At 37.2% G+C, this 23819-nt stretch overlaps 1 protein-coding gene across 1 annotated transcript in view; it reads left to right on the top strand.

The window, feature by feature from the left end:
• RGS7BP (regulator of G protein signaling 7 binding protein) overlaps positions 1-23819 on the top strand; it is a 33534-nt gene continuing 9715 nt past the window's right edge. The window contains exons 1-2 of the mRNA XM_069879875.1: positions 1-167; positions 21220-21350. Of these exons, the coding sequence (XP_069735976.1) occupies positions 97-167; positions 21220-21350 (202 nt within the window). The 5' untranslated portion in view covers positions 1-96. The remainder of the gene's footprint in view (positions 168-21219; positions 21351-23819) is intronic.

Below are 23819 nucleotides of genomic sequence, written 5' to 3'. Positions count from 1 at the left end.
CTTGTCCAGGATTTCAATACCCAGGTGGCTCTGTATCGAGAGCTAGTAATTTCTATTGGGGATGTCTCAGTCACCTGTCCGTCTCTGCATGCAGAAATGCACAGGACTCGAACCCGGGGATGTGAGATGGCCTATCAGGCTCATCAAAAACTAGCTGCAATTTCTGGGTAGGAGTCTTATTTATGTTTCATTAAAACTGTACTTATCTTTGCTAAACACTATATTGTGGAAACTTTCAGCAAAAGCATTAACTTTTGTTTCTGTTTTAGGCACAGGGACGTATGACCACTAATTCTGCAGAATGCTTATATCCTTACAGTAGTGCAATTTTGGGTCAAATCCTGATCCCCTTACAAAGATGGTATCCTGCTGATTTGATGGGATCCTTTTATGTAACATGAACAGGATTTTACTCCATATCGGTAGACAACTTTAAAAGTTTAAAGGAGAAGCTTTTTTCTTTTCAAGGGTGAAATAGCAGTAGCTTTCTGCGCAGTCCTTCCTCGGCTGTACCTAATAGAATAGTTAGAGACAGCTGGCTCAGCTCAACTACAAGCATAACAAAATCAGACAAAAAAATAGTTAGGTGAAAATTATGTAAGGGAGGAGAATACAAATACTACCTACAAGTTTTTAAATTCTTTCTTATGTTGAAATAAGGATTGAAGCTTTACCAGCATATAATGTATTTGTTTATTCTTTGGTATTAGGTTATACATTCCTTTCCATGGTGAGAGAATGTGTCATTGCGTACTTGAGACCATGCCTCAGTACAAGATAAGCCGGTGTAAATGTGTCTTACAAAATGGGAATACATGCTGCTTACACAAAGTTTTAATTATTCGGAGGTTCTTCACAGTATGGTAACTGCAACATTGGTATTAACATAAGTACCTCCCGAGACATACACTTTGTCAGAACTTTCTGCACCTGCCTAATCCTTTGTTAGGATAAACATTTCTAAAACATTGCGTACCACTGGAAAAAAACTTGCTTGCTTTTTTTTTTTTAGCTCTGCCTATATGCTTATGTAGAAGTATGAAGATTTTTTAAGTAATAATTTCACAGCTGGGAGCCTGTCATGTACGCAAACACGTCCTGAAGGTTGTACAGTTGCTGCGAGATTGACATTTAGCTAATCTAGAACTGTTTTTAATAACTGTGATAGCAATGTGATATCCATAACAACTGGTAGGTGTTAGAAGGCCTCTGGAAATTACTTGTTTGGTCTGACAGATATTTTACAAGGTGTGCTTCACGTCCATACCCTCGTACAGCTGAAGAAAGCTGTGTGAGACAATTTAACTTCTTTAGTGTGTCTGTGAGGAACGATGGGAGAGGAAGCTGGAGCTAGGATTCAGTGTAGAAAGAAGTAGAAGGAGAGCAGTAAGAAATAGTCTCAGAAGTACAGCCTTTAATTCAGCAGGAAGGGTGATGTAGTGCATATGGCTTAGGATCTGGAATGGGAACGTAATTTGATAGGAAGAAAAACTATCAGGAAGAAGTACTTAGGGACAGAAACGTATTAAATCATCGTAAGTATTAAATAGTCAGGAGAGTAGTGTGTTGCTCAGATACCACTCATAGTCAGCAGATGGTACAAAGGCTGATTTAGTTCACTGCTTTGGTTGAAAAATGCACAGCACTGCACTGCACGAACTTCTGGCTAACATGACCGACTCTGTGATCCAAAGCTTATTAAACAAATCCTATTGCTTTCCCACCCAGAGAGAATAGTGGCAATTAGCTAATTGTTTTACTAGGCTATAAAATGTCATTATGTATCAGCTTATTATCAGTTAAGGTCATCAGTAACGTTCAGATAGGCTCCAAGTGACCTGAGCTGTTGGCAGGGCATTCTTTCTTTCGAGAAGTTGGTTTCGCTGTCTAGGACAACAACATTAAGATTATTAATTTTTTTTGTGGTGATGTCTTCCTTGGAAAACTAACAGACAGCTACGTTTTATGCTTCCTGTTTGAATAAGTTAGGATTTGGGACTCTTAAACACACTCCTCATTCAGAAGAGACATTTATTTCCCTTCTAAACTCACACGTTGTGTGTGACTAGGGAAGGTAACAGAGAGGAAAGGTAACAAAGGCTTGGAAGGAAAGAAACCAGAACAGATCTACTAACGTTAAGAAAGCCAGCTCTGGAAGAAAGTTTGGGAATTGTGAGAAGGGAAATAAATGCTGAGATGGAGCTATGCATTAGAAACTGAACAGGGTAGAAGTCATGAGAGAGAAAAAAACTTTGGTCATAGGCATATCAGTTCTAGAATATTAGATGCACATCAGAGTAGGGCAGTGTTGTAATACGAACAAGAAGACAAGACTGCAGGTGTAGCTGTAGAAAAAGTACAAGCTGATATGCCACCAAAAAGAGGTTCAGCTGGGGAGATGGAGGAAGTGAAAGCTACAGTTACATTTTAAAAAAAGAGAGAAAGAAAAACAAAGGAGATGATGACACAGATAAAGAAGTAGGAAGGAAACATAAAACCTTATAAAGTCTGCACTTGATTAGACCTTATCACCCCATCTAGCTCAAATCTGACAGCTGTCAGTAGCAGAGATTTCATTTTTAAAAGTATAGAAAAAGCAGGCTGTGCATAGAACGGTGCCTCCCTTGGTATATCTACCTCTATCCAGCAATCAGTAGTTTAGGGGTTTCCTGAGCCAAAAGCTGCACCTAAACAACTTGTATCTGACAAATGTGCTCTCTCACAGAAGATTTTGAGATTTGTCTAGGTATGAAGATCTTATAAAATTTACTTGTAAAATGCTGAAGATTTAATACTGACATCTTTACAAATTAATATACGAATGTTGCAAATTAATATACAAAAAATATTATTGAGAAAGGAAACTTCAGATTAAATCTCCAGCTTAATAGGGCTTCATAGGAATTACATCCTCTTCTTTACTTGCTCTTATTTTTCTTGTAGAAACAGGTGAAATTTTATAAAAGAGCAGGTGAATTGCCTGAGTGAATCAACACTATTGTGGCTTTCAGAGAATAGAGATCTGAAATAAAAATAATTTAAATGGAAATATCCTAGTTCTAGTTGACTTTTTAGGAATGCAAGTCAAAGGAAATTCTTCTTTTGGTGCTGGTTTTCTCAGGACTCCCAATTCCTACTCACCACATTTGTCTTAAAAATTCCTAGTGATTTTTAATGAACTGTCTGCTGAAGAAAGTGAGGAAGTTTTGGTCATTTCATTACATCTTCTGCTGTATTAAGTTATCATACATTAAGTGTCTCAAATCAGTTATATTTTGTATCCTTGGAGTATCAGATGTCATGATCAAAACTGGAGAAATTAAAGCAGCAAGAAAATGAGTCAGCATTTTTTTTTCCCAAAGGAGAAGAAAGGAAAAATATTTGTAACAATAGGAATACGAGGGGAAAAAGTGCATATCTCTGTTCTGACAGGGGTTGTGCTTTCTGGGATGGTAAAGAAGGGTGATATCTTAGAAGTCATCAAATAGAGAGCCAGGTTTATGGGTGAGGTACACAACGTCTAGGACGTGAACAGAAAGGTAGCTCAGAACAGTTTTTTAAGATAAAGGTCTGCACAATTGCATACACACTTCTGTAAATGTCTCTTTCATATTTTAAAGGACTTGATATGCTTACATAATGCTAGTACTTCTGTGTGCACTTGGCACACTGAAACCAGAACTGACAGTATTTCTGTGATAGTCTTGTATATGTTGACAGTGGCTTTTTTCTGCATGAAATGAAATTGTGTGTGGCGCTCAAGGGTGCATGATGATGTATGTCTGTGTGAACCCAGCTTTGACAGTGGTCGACCAATGTTGTACAGACTAGTTTCGCAAAGTCCTGAATCTAAGGAATCCAGACTGCTGCACCAGTACAAGCTGGTCCTCAGGTTGGAAAGCAGCTTTGCAGAAAAGGGTCTGAGGGGTTCTGGTGAACAGCAAGTGAAACATGAGCCACCACTGTGCCCATGTGTCAAAGAGGGCCAACAGCCTCCGATGCCACAGTAGAAAGCGTAGCCAGCAGTCTGAGGGAGTTGATACTTCCCTTGTATTCAGCAGTATTGAGGCCAAATCTGGGAGTATTGTGTCCTATTATGAGCTCCTTAGTAGAAAAGAGAAACAGACATCCTGGGGTGCGTCCAGTCAATGGCCATAAAGATGCTTAAGGGTGTGCAGCATCTGACATTCAAGGAGAAGCTGACAGATCTGGGATTGCATAGCTTTGAGAAGAGGAGGCTTGGAAGAGGACTTTATCAATGTGTATAAAAAATGCCTTTTGGGGTAGCGTAAAGAAGACACAGCTGACTCTTCTGGGTTGCTTACAGTGATTGGAGAGCAAATACAAATTGAAACAGAGAATTTGATTTAAACATTTTTTAAAACTTTCTTACTGCAAGGTTAGTAGAATATTGACCCAGGTGCCCCAAGAGCTTGTGGAGTCTCCATCCTCTCAGCACTAAACTGGATGTGGTCGTTAGTAACCTCTGCTAGGGCTGACATTGATTTGAGCAGGAGGGTTGGACTAGATTATTTCCAGATATCCCTTCTGGCCTGTGACAAAAGTCACTGTAAGTCTTCTCATTGGAAAAATCTCAAGATAAAGTTTTGTTATTTGACGTTGAGGTGCATCTGTTACTTTTATAAAGCAATAGATTATCTGTCGCTAACTGTTACTTTTATGTAAATCCCCTTGAGTTCAAGAAGAGTTGAGGAAGTAGACCTAAAAATCACATCCTGATGGCATTCCTCTCCTTATTGCACTTGACAAAAATGTTACTGTAGCATTGCTGGAAGTATACAGTTTCATGTAATTTCTACTTCCATTTTCCTTTGTGGTCTGCAGTAGATTTCTGATGTTTTCAATAAGTACCAGATGATAATTTCTCAGGTCTAATTAATATTAGAAAATAAACTGTGTATTTTCTCCAAATTATGACACTTCAGAATTATTGCTTGCTTCCTAAAGCACACAAGCAAACAAAATAGGCTGTTAAATATTTTACAAATTAAGACGAAAGGACACTCCAGGCTTATAGCTTAATGAAAGTCACATTAAGACAGGCATAACAGAAACCATTTTCACTGTTTAACTTCATATGTGAAATAAAGCACTGCTGGCAGGCAGTATAGTTGGGCAGAAACAAAAAGTAGGAACACATAGCTCAACAGTGAAGAATTTTTATAATTGTCAATCTAAACCAAGGTCGTACCAGCAGGCAAGAATGATGAACTAGACCTCTGCCCAAGCTACATGCAAGTCAAAAAGCATGTATGGAGATCTCTTCCCTCCTCAGATGTCTTTACAATCACTGCCATTGTACTCCTTTAAGTGTATATATCACAGGTGGGGAGAGTGATATGGCTGCCAATTCCTGTAGTTCTCAATTACAGGCAGTGCCCTTGTATCCTACCTCAGTTACATTAAGCATTGTTTCAACAAAACAGATGAAAGTTAAGAATAAGATAAGTGCATTCACAAAGGCTATGTGAAGATAACCAGAATGTGGCCTAATGAGTGTATAATTAAATATTAAAAATAATGTGATGGCAGGTAAGAAAACAAAAGAAAACAGTCACTATTCACTGCAAGAATCTGTAGTGTTCTCTGTGATAATAACAGCAGCATAATGACCTCTGGGTTAATATGGGGTTTTTTACCAAAATATTGCAGATATTTAAAATAGTAAGATCTTTAAAATCTGACCTTCAAAATCCTATTAGGTAAGTACAAAATGTCGAGTTTCTCCATTTCTGAGAACTGTTGGAAATATAAAACTTCCCCTTTGCACTCACTAGATCATTTTAAGTAACTTCTTCCAATCTGTCGGGCCAGATCACACAGCTCTTACAATCATTAAGTAGCAACTTACTCAGCAAGCTGTCCTAGTGATTTCACTGGGACTGTCCGAAATAAGAAAGTCAGGGAGATCTTTGTCTCCTTCCACAGAACTTCCAATATGTGAAGCAAGTTCATTACTGGGCAGTCTTACCATATGAAGTCTCATTTTCCTCAACCTTTACATTCAGTTTCTGTAAAACATTTACTGTAACTTTCTTAAATGCTTACAATTTTCTTGTGATTTGAGCTTACCAAATTCTAGAGGCAAATTCAGACTGTATTTTTCCACTTTGTTTGGAATATCTTCACTGATTTCTCAGGCACTAAAGTGACTCCAGACTTACTAGTGTGTATCAGACTGCACCTGTTCCAGTGGCTCAGATCCTGGTTTTGACTAACGAGAGTTAGTCTGCGTGGGAATGCTTTGAGAAATAAGCTCTGATATGGATATTTTGTGAATATACTCTGTATGGGCCAACTAGCACATGATAGTGCATTAAGTATACTATAGCTTAGACGTTTTTCAAGGGGATAAGACACGTATAGATTGCTCTCAGTAGATTCCTCCTCAAAAAAATAAAATCTCAAATTATAGAAGCTATGTGCATCTAAAATGATTCAAAGGGACATTGAAAAACTAAATCCATTTTCTGTGAAACTGAGGTAAGGTTGTTGAGAATAAAATCTGTTTACTCAATTTGAGTTGTAAGCTGAAAAAAGAAGTAATTAAGTCAGATACCTCAAGTTCTAATTGGCAAATCCAGAAAGCAAATAATGGAGGAGAAAACAAGGTTACTTCCTAAAGCTATAGTTCTCAAAATAGTTAACCTCTACAGACTCACTTTTCCTTTCTGCGTTTGTCTTTGAACGGTGCTCTAATAGGCAACTGGGGCTTGCAGATACAAGGTATTAATATCTCCCTGTATAGATCTGTCTTTCATAGGAAGCCAGATTTAGTAAAGGGCAAAGATGCCTAGAACTGAATTTAGCGTTTACTTCTCTGTCTCCAAAACAGCAATCCCAAACAGCCTCTAAGTTCTCTACCTGCAGTGACAGTGTAACTTGGTTGGGACAAAGCAGAAGAGCTTAGCACCTTGCTTAATGTTAAAACTAATCAGCAAACAAGAAATGCGGCATTCTTGTCCAAGCTCTGATGAGAGTGTCAGAGCGTCCTAAGAGCCTAGCACACACCAACAATTTTGAACTCCTTACAAAACACAGGGGCATGTGCCACTTTCTTTCAAACCAAAGATGGAGGTGGGTCAAGTTAATTTCTAGCCCTCTTGAACCAATCTTCCCAAAAATCAGCCTGAGTATAGTTGGGGGGAAATGAAGCTAAAATTAGGACAGGCAGCATCTTCATGAGTTAGTTACTTGCCTCTCTCTTCCGTCTCGCACTCAAACACTACATTCACAGCACCTTCCAGTGCAGCACTGTGACTGGTAAGCCAGACAGGTAAGCCTGCTGCTTACGTGAAGGGCCCTGGTAGCAGAGGAGAAGTTGTGTCCCAGCCCAGCAGCCAGGGACTCTAACCCCATGCTCAGGGATCACCACAGGTAACCAGATTGCCCCTGGCAGGCTCAGAGCAATGTAAATTTTGCTCTGTAACATGACCTGAAGCTGTGAGGGGACTGCAGGGATGGAGGGGGCACATTGCCATCAACTGACCCAGTGGGCAGAGTACAGTGCATAAGGGAGCAAAACAGTGCAGAAGTCTGCACTGTACTTGGGTTTCAAGCAGTGCCAGTAAACACTGAAGACTGTTAAGGAACTCGTTGCTGTTAAGAACTTGTATTCTAGTCCTTCCTCCCAAGATTTTTTCTGCATTTTAAGCAGATAAAACACGTAAAGATGCAGCAGACGAGCGATTCAGAATTCACATAAATGCTGAGTATTCTTCAGCATTCTGCGTCTCCAGCCTGGTCATGGTACCTACATGGTATCTTTGTCTAGTATTGGAGTAGGCTGCAGGTATAGCATAGTTAGGCTTCCTTTTTGACGTGCCTTCTGCGTTCAGCATTTCGTTCTGGGTCCCAAACTCCAGCCTGGAAGAGTATAATAAAAAAGTAAGGTGGTGTAGTGTTTTAAGTCCTTCACTGGAATGCTCTTCTCAGCTATGCCCAGACAGCGTTCCACCACAGTTGCAGTTCCAGTGTTCGTTTCTTGAATTCTGACTCTGGAATAATGGAGTATTCCAGCCATAGATAAGCCTATTTATATGTAGTAATGGTTGAAATAACCACTCTGTTTTATGCTACTATTTTGAGGTTTACAAACCTTTTTACATCAGAAACTGAAGTGAAGGAAAACAACATATGTGTCCGAAGAGATTTAGGAATTGAGTTACATTGGCAAGGTTCCTTTAGAAAAGCTACAGCATCAGAGCTGACCTTGTTCAGATATTTTAGTGCTTCTGCAAGTGTTCTCTTAATGCCCTTCTCTTGCCCCATTTTGTCCTTCCTTCAGAAGACCTGCTATCACTGTTGGACATAAAAAGCTTTTCAGCCTTCTACTATGAAAGCAATTTTCTCAGGGAGTAATCAGGCAGAGAATTCAACTGTTAAGTACGTCTTAACTGTGGAGATTTTGAAAAGCCTGCAAAACTTGGGTGTTCACTCTTTTTTCATGGTTCTTTGCTTCTCTCCAGTTTTTCTTATACCCTCTTATCCTTTATCATCCCTTTTTTTTTCAGTGTTCCTGTTTCTTGCCTTTTTTTTCTTGTAGCCCTCCAAACAGTAGTGGAATTAATATCAAATTTGCTTTGTCACATTAACTATTTGGAAACTCTTTAGGGCAGAGGCTTGAATATATTTACAACAAGCCCCTGGAATCCACTTAACCTTTAGATTTGTGGCATTGCTGTAACAAACATGATTAACAAGAATGAATGTTTTGAGTATTTGGTTTTTTTCTCTGTTTTGGTGAAAGTCTTGAAAATCTTTAATGCAACCTCTGACTGATGTTTTAGGTGAATCACTTCTTAAATAGGTGTTATAGTACTTACTATCACTGAAAAATACCATACATATTATTCAATGCTTTTACATCATATTTCAGTCTTTCAGGGGAAGGTGTATTATTAAAATACCTTATTTTGCTATTGCTGTATAGTTTCCTAAATAAAATGTGAAGGTTACTTTTTTTTTATATTGTTTTCCTAAATTCTTTCTTCAAAGATTGATCTTAAATGTCAGTTTGCTGGAATTTTAGGCCCTAACACATAACAGTACACAGCAGCTCTTAGCATGTCACTAGTGGAATCAGTTAAGTTCTTCCTGATCAAAAAGCTGAGAGATACTAACTTGTATCTGTAAATACTGCTTTAAAAAGGAATTTGGAACTAAATTTTAAAAGGTATTTAAACATTTACAGATGCAGTTAACTGTGAGTCTTTCATGTCATGTGAATCATACTATGCCCACAAAAACTGAGGTCAAAATTAATGTTAGACCAGTCCAAAATAATTCTCTCATTTCAGTATTCTTGAGAGAAAATTTCTTTCTTGGCCAAATTTTGCAAAGAACACATTTGTTGGAAAAAAAGTCTACTGAAGCTTCATGCCTATATTCACAGATGTGTTTAATAGTTGCATTTGTGCTAATCTACAACAGTCAAGAAGAGCAACTCTCTGTCCCCTTTAGGCCCACTGCTTTGAGATCTGTCTCACCAGCATATTTCAGTAATTTTCTTCTCTAGATTTCTACTGAAACACAGCTGAGGCCAAAGCTGAGCATGCAGTCATGAGTTTTAAGTGCTCCTTTCCTGATAATTTTCTTGAATACTATTTGATTAAGAAATTAGAAATCCCACATGGCTGTAATTTTTACTTTTGGGCACTCTACTTACCTTGCTTTCCTTACATTGGTTTCAGAAAATTACTTATGGTTCTCACTGTATCTTATAAATCTGATGTGATCAACTTGTTCATACATTTTAAGAGAAGTGAGGAGACGAGACATGTTGGTGTGCATTAAGAAAAGGTTTCAACATGGGCTCTTAGATGTCCACGTGTACTGGGGGATCACTTCTAATTTCTTCTCTCCTTTTTAAAGTTTTGGATTGAAGTTTTCCTGTTAACAGAAATATTTTTACTAATTCTCAGTAGCTCAACATTCTGAAACACTTCGCTCTTCTGTGCCCCTCACTGAAATCAGCCAGTGCAGTTGCTAAGCTAATTGTGCAGGACCATAAAATTAAGTGAATGTTTTTCTCATAACACATGTTCTGTCATGCCCATTCAAGTGTTAGACTTCCTGCAGAATCATCAAAGAGGTGTTGTATTTATCATGAACTATGGTACATCAAGGTTTGCTCTAGTAAGATGTCGAGTACCAAACAGTAAAGGATAACTGCTTTTGACAGCATCATCAGTAACTTGCAAGATCAGTCTCCCACCAAGGGAGATCTCAAATCTCTCAGGCTTATACAAGGAGCATTCCAACTGAGTCCAGATTTATTATAAGGTGTGTAAAATCTGTTCTAATTCTTCTAATAGCTTTATAGTTCTGTTTCATAAAAATTTAATACTTGAGATCATTATCTAGGCATTAAGGTCTCGTCTGAACAAAGCATTAAATTAAGCATTCCTTAATCAGGAATCCTTCCAGTACTATCAATTAAATGACATTTTAAATTCATGTTTTAAAATTTAAATATATACTCAAGTGCTAACTATTACTGAATACTGTTTCCTCTTTGCTGGATACATTTGCAGATCTACATTTAGATTTTATACATTGTTTTTGACTATAAGAGAAATAATACATTCAATATGACCAATTATTCACTAGTTCTTTCTTTTCTCTCGTGTTCCATTTTTTACCTTGCTGTTCTTATCTTTTGTATTAATATTTTCTGCATGAACATTTCCTGCCAGCAGATTTGGCATGAGAATTCAAATACTGTCATATTGTTGTAAATGATGTGCTCGAAGTTGTTGAAGAAACTGCTTTCCCATTGCAGAAGAACACAAGTTGGTGTTTATTAGGTGAGAAGGAAAAGCTAACACTTCATACCTCTGTCTATCATGGTAAGACAGATCATTGCAAATGTACACAGCGTGGCACGTAGTTAAATGGCGAAATATTTAGAAATGCCTTGTTTATACAGCAGCCTGCAATTATTTCCATAAGTTCTGGAGCTGTTGTTGTGGTGAAGCTACCCACCCACATGCATTTAAAAAACAAAACCCAACATTGAAGAACAGAGATTGGTACTTTGGGATAATATGACAACTGCATCCATAGCCCTGTACGTAGGCTGAGCAATGTGAAGCTGTGTGCTGAGCAAGCAGCCCTGTACTGCAGGCTGAAGAACACCAAGGCCTTGGAGTCACGGGCATTCGCTTTAGGTGCATACTTAGCCAAATAATTTGCTCTTCATTTTAAATCATTCAAGACATGGAAATGAGTAGCATGTCTGTGCAATGGCTAATACAGGATACTGGATGCCCAAGGAAGACTTTGTGGAGACATCCTTGCTTCTCAAGCAGAAATAAGTATTTCAAAGAGGGAAAAAAAGTAACACCACTTTACGAAGCCAAATGGAGACTAGAGCAGGATTCAAAAATCCAAAGTAAAAAAAAAAAAGGAAGAAGGAAGGTTCTTTTTGCTAAAACACTGCTTCCTGAACACATTTTATCAACAGATGGTTTTAAAAAATTCTTTCTCCATAGATGAATTTAAGCATTTAAGAAAGCTAATCTGTTCCTTTTTTCCTCTCTTTTTTTTTTTTTTTTTTTTGACACATTCAGGTTTTATCACAGTCTCTCAGCTGTGATTTTTAACTACTCACACAGATTTTATCTGTGAACTATCTGGTGGGGTTGTGCAAGATACTTCTGCCAACACTATACGATGACTTCTTCACTAGGAATACTTTTATGTGGAGGTATTTGGATATTTGCTTTTAAAAAGATGAAAAAATTCTCCAGGGCATAAGAATGCCATATTCAAAGCACTTCTAGATGCATTTGATATGTACAGAATACCAAATACTACATTATTTTGAGCAACCCAGTAATAATCTACTTGGTGGACTTTTCCTTCCAGTTCAGCATTGTAGCAGACATATTGTTGATCAAAAGGAAGGGGAAAAAAAGGATTATGAGAATGTATGGATTTTTTCAGAAATTATGACTGAAGTTGTTTGATGAAACAATTTTTGAGGAAATGCAAATACGTTGCACCATACCCCTTCTGATTTTACCAGCTCTTCACATCTGCTCTGGTTTTTTTTCCTCATTTTGAAATATGAAAAACCAGATATCTAAGTTACAAACAGATAACAGGTATCCAGATCACAAATGCTTCATTAAATGCTCTTTGGAAAAAAAAATTATATTGAAATTTATGTTCAAAGGAAGTACTAGAGGCAGAAAAAAATGGGAAAAAGTGTCATAAATTAAAGCAGTGATCTGGCTTAGTGTCCTGTGGATGGTCAACAGCAGATGGCATTGCTCACTGCAGAGTTCCTTCTAAATCCCTTATTTTAGTACTTTATTGTGACCTAGATTCTACAGCACCAAATACCTGAAGCATTTCATTCATTTTCAAGTCTTTCTGGGAAGTCTGATCCCGTTTGTCCACACAGATCAAACAAATTTCATAGATCATCTTGAATGAGATACTTGTTTTGGTAGTTTATAAGCATTCTCTTTCCAGCTGTTAACCAAAGGAACTACACAGGAGTCTAGGAATGAATTCTTACAATTTAAGTTCTGCAGAGTTTTGAAAGATAGAGTTTATAAATCATTTATTAATGAGTAATAAGTGATTAAGGGATGTTCTAAAGAACATGGCAGCTTAAGTAAAATCAAAGGGGAAATCCATAGGCAGCATGAGTCTGCAGTCAATGTGTAAGAGACAATATGTAGGTATACTGGGCTTAAACCTTTTGGCTGGCAAAGGTCTGTCTGTCTGTCTCCTCACTACTAGTTTATCAGAAAAATTCATTTGAGAAAAACTTGCAGATGCTGACAAAGCAGAGTGTTGAGTAGGAGTTCCTTTGGGAAGCTTAAAAATTATGCATATGCAACTAATCTGACTGCCTCCGTACTGGTTAGTGCAGGTCTTTTATGGAGAGTCTGTGTCGTTATTTGGGGTTATCTGCCATTTAGTAGTGTCTGTAATATAATTTTGAGGCAGTGAGGCTGCAGAGATTTTCTGTGCAGCTGAAGCTAGAGCTACACAAGGCTGACTTGTGAGCTCACCCAAAGATTTCTTTCATCTAATCTGACACCATCTCTTCTCAACGGGGAGCCTGATGATGTGCAGAGAGAAAGGCCCTGTTCAGCTCATCTTTGGCTAGTGTAGAGGTCTGACATATTTCCCCAAGGCAAGGAGCAGACAGACGAAGGAAAGAGTGATGGGAAGGGGGACTTGAGTTAGTTTCTTCCGAGGTTTGGTAGACAGGTATTTTTTAAAAATCTTACAGAAACTCAAAAGCGTAATTAAAAGTGAGCAATTTCACTTGGAAGTCTGAGTGCTTACAAGTATCCTGTTGAGAATTTTAAGCTTAGCTACGGTGGTTTAGCCTTTCTTAACAGGCAACTGCTTGCCCACTGACTCCTCAGTTCACACACTTCTCATGGGGACAAAACAGAAAGAACAGGGATGAGAAAGCGGTTGGTTGGGGGAGGGAAGATGAAGTAGGAGCATTGCTTACCAGCTGCTGGTGTGGGCAAAGCAGGCTTGACTTGGAGAAGATTAACCTAATTAATTGCCAATTAAAGTAAAAATAATTAATTATTTGGGTAGTGGGAAGCAAAAAGACAAACATCAAAACAACATATTTTTCTTTCCTTTTTCCCATGCTCATCTTCAGTCCAAACTCCTCTACCTGCCCCCCTTGCAGTGAAGGCAGAATGGGGAATGAGAGGTCACTGTCAGTCTATAAAGTTCTGCTTTGCCTCTCCTTCCTCCTCGCACTTTTCCTCTGCTTTGGTGTGGGCTCCTCCACGGACTGCAGTCCTGTCAGGAAAATCTGCTCCGCTATAGATTCTCCACAGGTGGCAGTTCCTTCAGGAATATCCATCTGCTCTAGTGTGTTCCTCTCTGCAAGCTGCAGGGAATATCTGCTCTGCCATGGAGAACTTCTTCCTTTCTCTGACCTTGATGTTCCAATCTATTGTTTCTCACTCTTTTTTGTTCCCTCTCTCTCCTTGTGTTTTCTGGCCTCTTCTAACACAAGTTATCAAAGAGGTGCCACACTCTTGGCTAATGGGCTCAGCTGGGTGCTGCCTTTGGTGCCTTGAGGAGCCAGCTGGAACTAACTGTGTTTGGCTCAGGGCAGCTGTTCCATCTCCTCCTGCAGAGAACCCATCACCTGTAGCAACACGGCTACCAAAACCTTACCACCTACATCCAATACACCCTGTCGGTGTTGCCATACTTTTATCTTTGGAGGTATTTCTGAAAGAAGGGAGCCTGCCAGAAAAAGGAAATGACAGCATATTTGAAATGACTGTAATTTGCAGACCATAAATGGTCCTTGGTTTATCAGATAAGTTCTGTGGAAGTCAGTAAGGCTTTCTTGAATGGATAAGGAAAGTATATTGCCTACAGTTATAGTTGTAGGTAAATTGTTCTAGGGTGGAAATATCTGAACTGCCATCAACTTTAGAGTTAGAAACGTCTCTGCAATACTAATCACTGTATTGTGGTTTTATTCTGCTTGTATTGTCACATGCCCAGGTTGACTTTATGAGCCTTATCAGAGTGATTAGATATTTACAGTGGTTTTAACTAAACAAAATCTGATCCCATGTCTCCTATTACTGAGAGCACTGTTGTAACTGCTTCAAAACAACAATCTAACTCAGTGACAACAACATTGTGACCATTTCTCAATCTACTAGAAAGAACTAGCCCTGCTTTTCCTTTGGCTGCAGGGGGATGTTTTGTAGCAATTGCATCACAGTATTGCAGGAGTTAGCAGACAAGAAGAAAACAACACATGATACTGAAACTAACAACGGTGTGTGTGAAGCGCATACATTTTAAAAAAATAACCCCAGCAGATGGAACACAAATAAGAATATTTTCTCAAGGTCTGTTTAGAAGAAAACAATGTTGTTGGATGACTTTTCTACTTACATTCAGAATGAATCAGCAAGTCTTTTGTTACCTTTAAAATGAATGGTTAAGTGATAAATAATTGGTGCCTTTAAGACAGAAAAGCTCTGGCAGGTTTAATAGGCTGTTGCATCTGCACTGTAGTTGGAGGAGCCTCTTGCCCTCAGTAACTCAAGGGGATTAAGCATATCTCCTCTGCAGTGGTTGTCACAATTTTCATACTAGCAGAAGAACCATAATGTCTGAAATGGGTCTTGTTTCCAGATCAAAGAATCAGAGAACAGTTTGAGTTAGAAAAGACTTTAAAGATCACAAGGTTCCAACCCCCTGCCATGGGCATGGACAGCTTCCACTAGATCAGGTTGCTCACAGCCTTATCCAGCCTGGCCACCTTTGTTTTTGTAGCTGCAATATATCTCTAAACTGCCATGTTTCTGATCCTAAATTAAAGATAATGTACAGGGTAACATTTATGAACAGTTATTTTCCACAGCTTATCAAGATAATTTACATTATTTTCCATGAAGGTACATGTATGGGGTATAGGGCAGAATTCAATGAATTTGTTTTCATTTCTGATTTTCCAAAGGTTTCTTTTCCTTTAGCTTTTGAAGACAGGTGGTCTTCACTGTATGTATAAATAGCTCATAATATTTTAAAACTATTAGTGCTCTTAATAAAAATTATACTTTTCCTTAGATTTTGTCAAAACAGTGCTTTACAAAAAGGTGTGTCAAACCTTTTATACAACCAAGTTAAACTTTTGACTGGAGATCATGTGTCAATACATATTTTTTAAGTGTTGCCAGTAGTAAAAGTAAAATGCTGCTCTGTTCTAAACATGTGCCTAAAATTTTTAAGTTCAGTTCAGAATTAGACCATAATATTTGTTCAGTCTTGGGAGTCTTAATGTTCGCTAATTTTAACAGAATAATGAATGCTGGGCACCTACAGGAATTCAGGTAGACCTGAAGGTGTGTTTAAGTTGTAATGAACATTTTGGCAGTACAATAAAGTCATGTCAGCTATTTTGGGGAAAGGTAAAAAAAACAAATGAGATTTTCACTCTGTATCTTTTCATGTTAAGAGAAGCATTTTAATCATGTTTATTGTTGTATTTTAAAATTATTATCTAAAGAGCTGCATTTTTCCGTTCTTCTTTCATACGTGGTTGGTAAAGAGCTCCCCCTATAGATCTTCTTTTAAATATCAGCATAGGAAAATGTAATGGAAAACAAACACCTTTTGTCAGTGCTTCATAAATATATTCAGTTAAACAACATGATCTGATTTTTTAAAAGCAGGATTTTATGGAGAGGAAACGATGGTTTGAAATTGATGAATTGAAAATGTATTGTTATCGATTTATTTTAAGTTCTATGTACAAAAAAATTATACTTTTAATTTTAATAGCAGCCTGATAAACTGCATCAGTTAAGCTACTGTTATAAAAGGAATAAATCAGAATTTTCTCTTTTTTAACTACTTTTAATATAGGTAGTTATCAGAGCTCTGAAACTGCAGAAGTGCAGCTCACGAGTTTCTCATCAACTGAGTAGTATTGATGGCTTTGAATAAGGATTTCTACCCCAGTGGTATAGTATTCATGTGATAACTACGGAAATTCCTTGTAAGAGAGGGACGGGGTATTTGAGACTATTTAATATAAAGCTATCAGCACAATTCAGCAGAGAAAAAAGGAAAATCAGAGCCAAATGATCTGCCAGTTTTCCCTATACATCAGCAAGTGTGTTTCTAAGTCAAATAAGTAATCCTATAGACCTCATGATGGGAAATGTGATTGTTGGTTGTAGTAAGCTAACAATCTGGCTTTCTTTCATACAGAGTTTTTATTACAAAAAAAACCCCACATTGGTATGAAGCAGCCCATTCTCTTAGTTCTACTTGAAAATCAATGTCTGCTCTTTTCTAGTGAAGATCCAGCAGTAGTGAAGCCTGAAAGTTATTAAGCAATACGCCAGCTTGTATGGACCTATAAAATCAGCTGGACTAACTGAGACAGAAGTAGCTGACTTTGGGTGATAATAATACAAGTTTACATGAACTTTTCTTTGTAAATAATACACATTTGGTATGTAGCTATCTAATAATAAGCGTATCATAATTTTCATCCTGAAAGTTATGGCTGTACTTGTTTGCTCTTCTGCATTTCTCCCGACATGACACTGAACCGAGAGACAAAATTACAGAGAAATTAAACCGATGGCACTTTAAAGGGAAATTTTAAGCCTGCTGCACAGATATACTTCAGCAATTATAAAAGAGTCTTTGTGTGCATTGACATCAGAGCATGTGGTCTCAGAGATGAAAATCAGCTTTATATACATGCATAGGAGAAAATGGTTTGGTTGCCAGTTAATGGAATTTGTGTGATCATAGTTGCAATTAAACACTAATTAAACAGCTTGAGACAACCAGTGAGGGCAGTGGCCCAGAAATACTTCTCATTGTATAAACTTGAGATAACTAAAACATTTTTTTCTTGGATGCCACTGCTCTTAGTGTGGATTTGAAAATGAGAAAAGAATTTTGTCTATAGTCCAATTACAGATGTTTTATGTTCTTGAAGAAATAAGAACATGCGTATATCATAGAAGTTTCTCATTCTTACTTTCTTGTGATTCACAAATATATTTTACCAGAAAGATGTATTAGATTTACAACAGAAAAAAACCCAGCAATTAAAATACTTATGACTGTGCTTTCCAATTACTCTTCCAGATCGTTTGTGAATAGGAAGCCACTGATAAGTTCAAAGTGAGCCCATCATGATGTGTATAATTGCTGCCCTCTTAGTCTGCACAGTTAAAAATTTTGTTGGCAATACCAAAGAAGTTTTTTAAAAAAGGTTTTCACCATTTTTGCTTCTTAGAAATTAGTTGTATGAAGAAAATACTGTTTTCTTACACCTGTGTACAGACCATCCTTGGTCTTTTTGCCAGTGACAGCTAGAAAGGAAGAAATACATTCAACATATTGTAAATAAATTTCTAGTAAGAGCCATGACTTCTAAAAAATGTAAGGACTTTTAATTAACACTGGAAGCAATACAGAGAAAAATAGGACAACCAGAATCCAGTTTTATCTAAATCTGCTACAAGGAAATCTGTCTTTTTATGATACGGGTTTCCACACTCTTCTTATTGATAGACATGTGCTTAAAGAGACCCAGCTTTCAGAAGGTAAACTTTGAACTTTACTCAGATAAGAGAATGGATTAGATCTGTATCGTTCTATCAGAAAGAACTGTCATCACTGAGCAGAAAAAGGTCATTATTACCATCTTGTGGTGACTTTGGTTTTTTGCAGGTTCCACTTTGCACATGAATGTTTATGGAGCAGTGCCTTACAGGTGGAACAGGCAAATTGATGAGTCATTTATTCATTACTAGTTGTGCAACTGTTCATCTTCAAAACAGAGGAAACCCTGCTTAGAAAAGTTTAGGCATATAGGAAACTCAAAGGGAAACTAAATATGCTTTTGTGTGTGTTGGTACATCCCTGTGACTTAGGCATTACATGAAATAAGCAACAATTTTGAAGTGCTGTATTTTGGACCATGGTCCTGAATATGGAAAGTAAATGGAATTCTACATTCCTAACTCTTGTTGTAATCCATCTGTTGGTAAGGATAGTTCAAAGCAAAGTACTGTGTGTGTGCTCAAGGGAGACGAGGTGCAGCAGAAAGTCATGCAGATGATGATGGGGGGATATAAGAAATTTAATCTATAAGCTAAAAGGTAGGACAAATCAGGATAGTAAAAATCTCTAAAAGGCAATGTATTATCTAAATATGTATCACATGATTCTTAAACTTGGCTGTCAGAGAAATAGAACGAGGTATATAAGACTCAAAATTCAGGAAGTTAAGATACTACTGCAGAGGAAGAAAATGTGGTGTGCTGTACTTTTGCTTTATTTGGCTAGTTGCTTATTCATGCTGGTTTTGCTCAGATTAATTCTGTAAGGTTACTTTTACTCCTGAGATTGCCTCTTACACCAAGCATCAGAATGTTATTCAACTTTAAGATTTATCCAATTTTGTAGTAACTCTTTTACAGAAATATTGAAATCATTAGGAATAGTACACGCAAAATGAAGGACTGTGTGCTGGTCTTGAAAATGCTGGTAAAGTTTAGCAATAACTGACTGCTTCTAAAGAACTGCTCCTGATTTATACTAAAACAGATTAAATTTGTATTGGAACTATATATGTCTTATCTTCTTTGGTTAATACCAATATGATTATATTAAAACCCCTCTTGCCATCTACCAATTTGAAAATAAAAGTTTATCATTTATGCAAAGAGAACAATCAATTTTCTAATCAGCTAAATGATCACAGATCAAACAGCTGCAATTCATACAGCAAATGAATTAAAACTGAGAGAAACAGCAAACATAACTGCAGAGAATGTTAAGTTTTAGCTTAAAATATTTATGTTCCTATTCTTTGAAAGGAATGTGAGATTTCAACATGGATCTATTTTGATGAAATATGTGTCCTTGCATCAGATATTCCTTTGGGATCGCTCCTTTGTCCCGCCCACTGAGCCACATGCATCAGGGCCTATTTTCTTACCCCGGGATACGACTTAAGTATGTTTTTCCTTGGTGTCACTGAAATCAGAGGCAGAAGGTGCACGTTCTTTAGTTAGTGTATGGTCTTCTCTGTTAGAAACAATGGTGAATCTCAAATACAAGCCTTAACAGATTTTAGTATGCAGTATATATTTAAACTGAGCTTCCATGTATATCAGCATAAACAAATAGAATTTTCTTAAAGTTCAGTTTTAAAGCTTTGTTCTTGACAGAAGAGCAGGACTTAACATTTTGACTGGACCCTAGATCTAGGTATAAATAATGACCTCTTACTTTAGGTCAGAAAGAACCTATTTTATTAGTTCAAATACACATTGTCTACTGTAGGTCTCAAAACCTTTGATCTAGATTGGTATAAGAAATTATTTGACCATAGCAGCCCAGTGTAGTATTCCTGCAAATAATTTAGCAAGTAAGTCGCTTTGGTTCCTGGGAGGAAATTCACAAGTCTGATTTTATTTCTTATACAAAAGGGTATTTTGAAGCAGCAGTTTAACCACAGGAAATTCAAACACTCTTTAGAATGCTAGCAATCTTTTTATTATGAAAGGTTTGTCTATATTATTCGTAGATTAGAAATGTAAAAGCGTGCTGAAATTTTTTTTCATTTCTTAGAAGCGCTATTCAGAAGTTCCATTAGATTCAGGTTATTTAGAAAACCAGGTTCCTCTGGTTGTTATAAAATCCAATTTTGGGGGTTATCTTGCCATTTAACAACACTGTGTAGCAAACCAATAGGAAGAATGGCTGATCGTTAAATGGCTGAAATCCTTACTCTTCAATCATATGACTCACTGCCTTATTGAAAATACATTTGGAGAGAGCATTGAATACCAGGTTCTCATGTATGACTGGGTAAATCACTTCATTAGCACTCACAGAAACAGTTAAGTTTGTCAAAAAGTATGTTTACGCCCATGCAGTATTCTCAGCCTGCAAAAGTGAGGTTTAATTTTACAGCCAGATATGAAAATTGGTCCTTGGATCTTGGTAAATTCTTTTCTTAGTGTCTTAAGCAATTAGTTGAAGATGAGGAATTATTCTTGTTTTCAGTTTTTGTTTTCAAGATTATTACTTTCTTGAAAAAACTCTTGAACATCCCATTCTCCTCACAATGTAGTGAATGTAGTGTCACATAACTTCTAATTTAAATGCAGGGATGGGGGGAAGTAATTTGGCAGAAAATACAGAAGACTAGCAGTGACTTGTTTCTGATGAGAGTGTCTTCAGAGTAGGGTTGATCATGGCTGATGCAGGATTTGTAACCTGAACAGTGACTGTGAAAGTAGCCCTGCAGTCTCCTGCATCCGTGCCAGGACCATGGGTAAGTGAAAGAACTCTTAAGTACACCAGATAATACTTAACCAAAGTCTTTAAAGAGGACAAAATATCTCAGTCACATATCCCTTTTCTAAAAATATGCAGAGAATACTATAATGACATGCAGTATTACCAAAGACAACCTAAGTTCAGCTGTTTTAAGCCTGGAGCTTCATAGAGCTGAAGAATTGTTTGTAAATACAGGTTGGTAGAAACAGATTTTTTATCATATATACATAACTTAATATGTTTATGAGGGATGTTATGATGTGGTTGCTTTCAACAGTAGGGAAGTGGATTCAGTGACCCTCACTTTTTTTCTGTCTCGTTCCTAACTAAAATTTTTCTCTTTTACTACAGCCCAGAAGATGGTGAAATTCATCCTGAAATCTGTAGACTATACATCCAGTTGCAATGTTGCTTAGAAATGTACACAACAGAAATGCTTAAGTCCATGTGTCTGCTAGGATCACTGCAGTTTCATCGAAAAGGTATTGAATTGCACAAATAAACAGATGCTGATTTTAAAAAAAGAACAGTCATTTGGGGCATGCATGGGTATTCATGAACAACAAAGCACCAAACTTTAAAATAAACTATGCCACTGAAACTTTTCAACTACTGATAAAAAAACTGTATTTATATTTCATTATGGTCATTTACAGAAGTGTGTTTTATGAGACATGTATCACTAATGTCCTTGGAGGTTAGCACACGGAACTTTTTTTAAAAGAGTTGTCCCAATAGCTTCAGCTGTCCTTAGTCAGGTCAGTTAGCAAACTATCTTAAGTCATATCATTAGAAGTATTTGTTGGTTGTGAGGTATCTGAAGGCAAGTGTTTGGTGGAGCAATGCAGCCATATTTTAGTACTAAACTGATGCTGTACTATCCCTGTTTTTATTTATCCAGCAATGCCAGCTTATAGCAGAAGATGGATAAACATGGTTAAAAAGCTGACCATATAAAACTGGTTACTAGATTCAGAACTGAAGTCTACCTCATTATGTATTTTTTACACACAAAGGAGATGTCCTTGCATTAGTGAAAATACATCTCGGTAATGATTTCATATTTGATTAGCCACTGAAAGGAAGATGTAGAAATGCAGATAATTCACTGAACAGGTTACTTAGTAACCTCATTACTGTGATGGCACACACTGATCGGGACTGTATCTGTGCTAATTGTAACTGCTTTTTCCCCAGATACCTCAGCAGAATAAACTAGGTAAAGACAAGGCAACTCCGTTAAGGTTCTCAGTGATTTTCTCAAGTCAAAAACGAATGGATAAAGTACGAAGAGATAAAATTATTGGAGCCTTCAGATAATGTGATGCCAGTATCTGCTAAAATGAACCATCATTTTTGAATACTGATTGTGTTACATTTCCTAGTATTGGCTGCAGTTGTCAAACCACATAATCACATGGTGGCTTATTAACAAAACATCCAACCATTATATGCCTGAAGTTGGATAAGATTAATTAGAGCGTTATACTATAGGCCAGCATGGCTCCTATCTGGCAGTACTTTTGGTGCACATTGGTTCCTTATCTCACCGTAGAGAAAGTCATGGTAGTTATTCTGCAATTGGTAAAGATCATTTTGTGTCCTGTAGCCATATAGAGATAACCACAGCAACTTGGGTCTAAATTTTTGTGACATTCTTTGAGAAAACTTCATAAAGGCAAAAGTTATATAATCACAACAATTAAAATAATTCACTTTTTGGAACTTAACCAACAGAATATTGCTCTTGTATATTAAATACTGGCATTGGCAACACCTTAAAGTATTTCTCGTAAAGGCATCATGCAACTTCTTTGCCTTAAGTTACATGTTAAGTACTTTTTCACAATGAAAGTAGTCATACTGGAACAGGCATCCAAAGAGACTGGGAAATCTCCATCCTTGTAGATACTCAAATTACCCTGAGCAGTCTGATGCAAACTGGCCCTGCTTTCAGTAGGCTAGGTGACCTCACAACCTGTCTGTTCTATGTTCTCCCCAAACATACTATTTTCCAAGGAGTAGAATGAACCCATACCTTTCTTTAATTTCTTTACTTATGGAGAATGGCACTGTAGTGTAGGCAGAGTGCATAAAATTATCTGCAGGAATGAAAGAGATGGTAGTTTCACCATTATAAAATATATGTTGCTGTTGTTTTTTCACCAGTTCAGTTTTTCACTGGTTTTCTACCATTGCAGTGACTGTATTAAAAAAAACCATCGTTTTCATTGTGTACAAATAGTACCACCCTTAGAAACTTCACCTAATTCATTAATGCTTCGCTGTGTCTAAAAGCTCATTTTGAAAGTAATATTTTACATTTGCATGTAATATTTTACATTCTACACCTTTTACCTGCTGGCTAATTGGTTTGTTGTTTTTTTAAAAAATTTCCCATGAGATTTCACCAATTCATGTTCTTACTTGAGTGCCAGCAGAGAATGCAGGCTGTTCTGAGCAACCAGCAGCTAAGAAATTATAATGTGGGTACTGATATCTTGACTATACATTATCAAACAAACTAAAGAACTAATTAATCTAAGGCAGTGCTGATGCTTTTTTTCCCAAAAGCAGCTCATCTAGTGCTCCCTACTGGGAAGCAGATGCTCCTTAACAAAGCACTACACTACAATTTGAAGGGCTGAGCTCTAGGTATTTTCACTGTCTTTCACAACGCTTATCTTCTGTCTCTCCTTGTCTTGCTTTTCTACTAAGCAAACATTCCTATATGCACTCTGTAGTATATATCAAGCTTCCTGTACAGAAATGTCTTGCGTGTTTTACAATATTTTACATTAACTTACTACTGTCATACAACCCCTGCTAGAGAAGTCAGATAGTCTGTTATTTCTTTGAGATGTAACAGTCACAGTGGGTCTAAAAAACATAAATATTTCCAGCTTTCTCATGCAGGAAGTAAACTCAGGAAAGTGCTCTTTAATAATTTT

This window comes from Phaenicophaeus curvirostris, chromosome Z, assembly GCF_032191515.1.
Source record: "Phaenicophaeus curvirostris isolate KB17595 chromosome Z, BPBGC_Pcur_1.0, whole genome shotgun sequence".
NCBI classification, from domain to species: Eukaryota; Metazoa; Chordata; class Aves; order Cuculiformes; family Cuculidae; genus Phaenicophaeus; species Phaenicophaeus curvirostris.
Note: the sequence above shows the minus strand (reverse complement) of the source record. Positions and strands in the feature narration are given on the sequence as shown.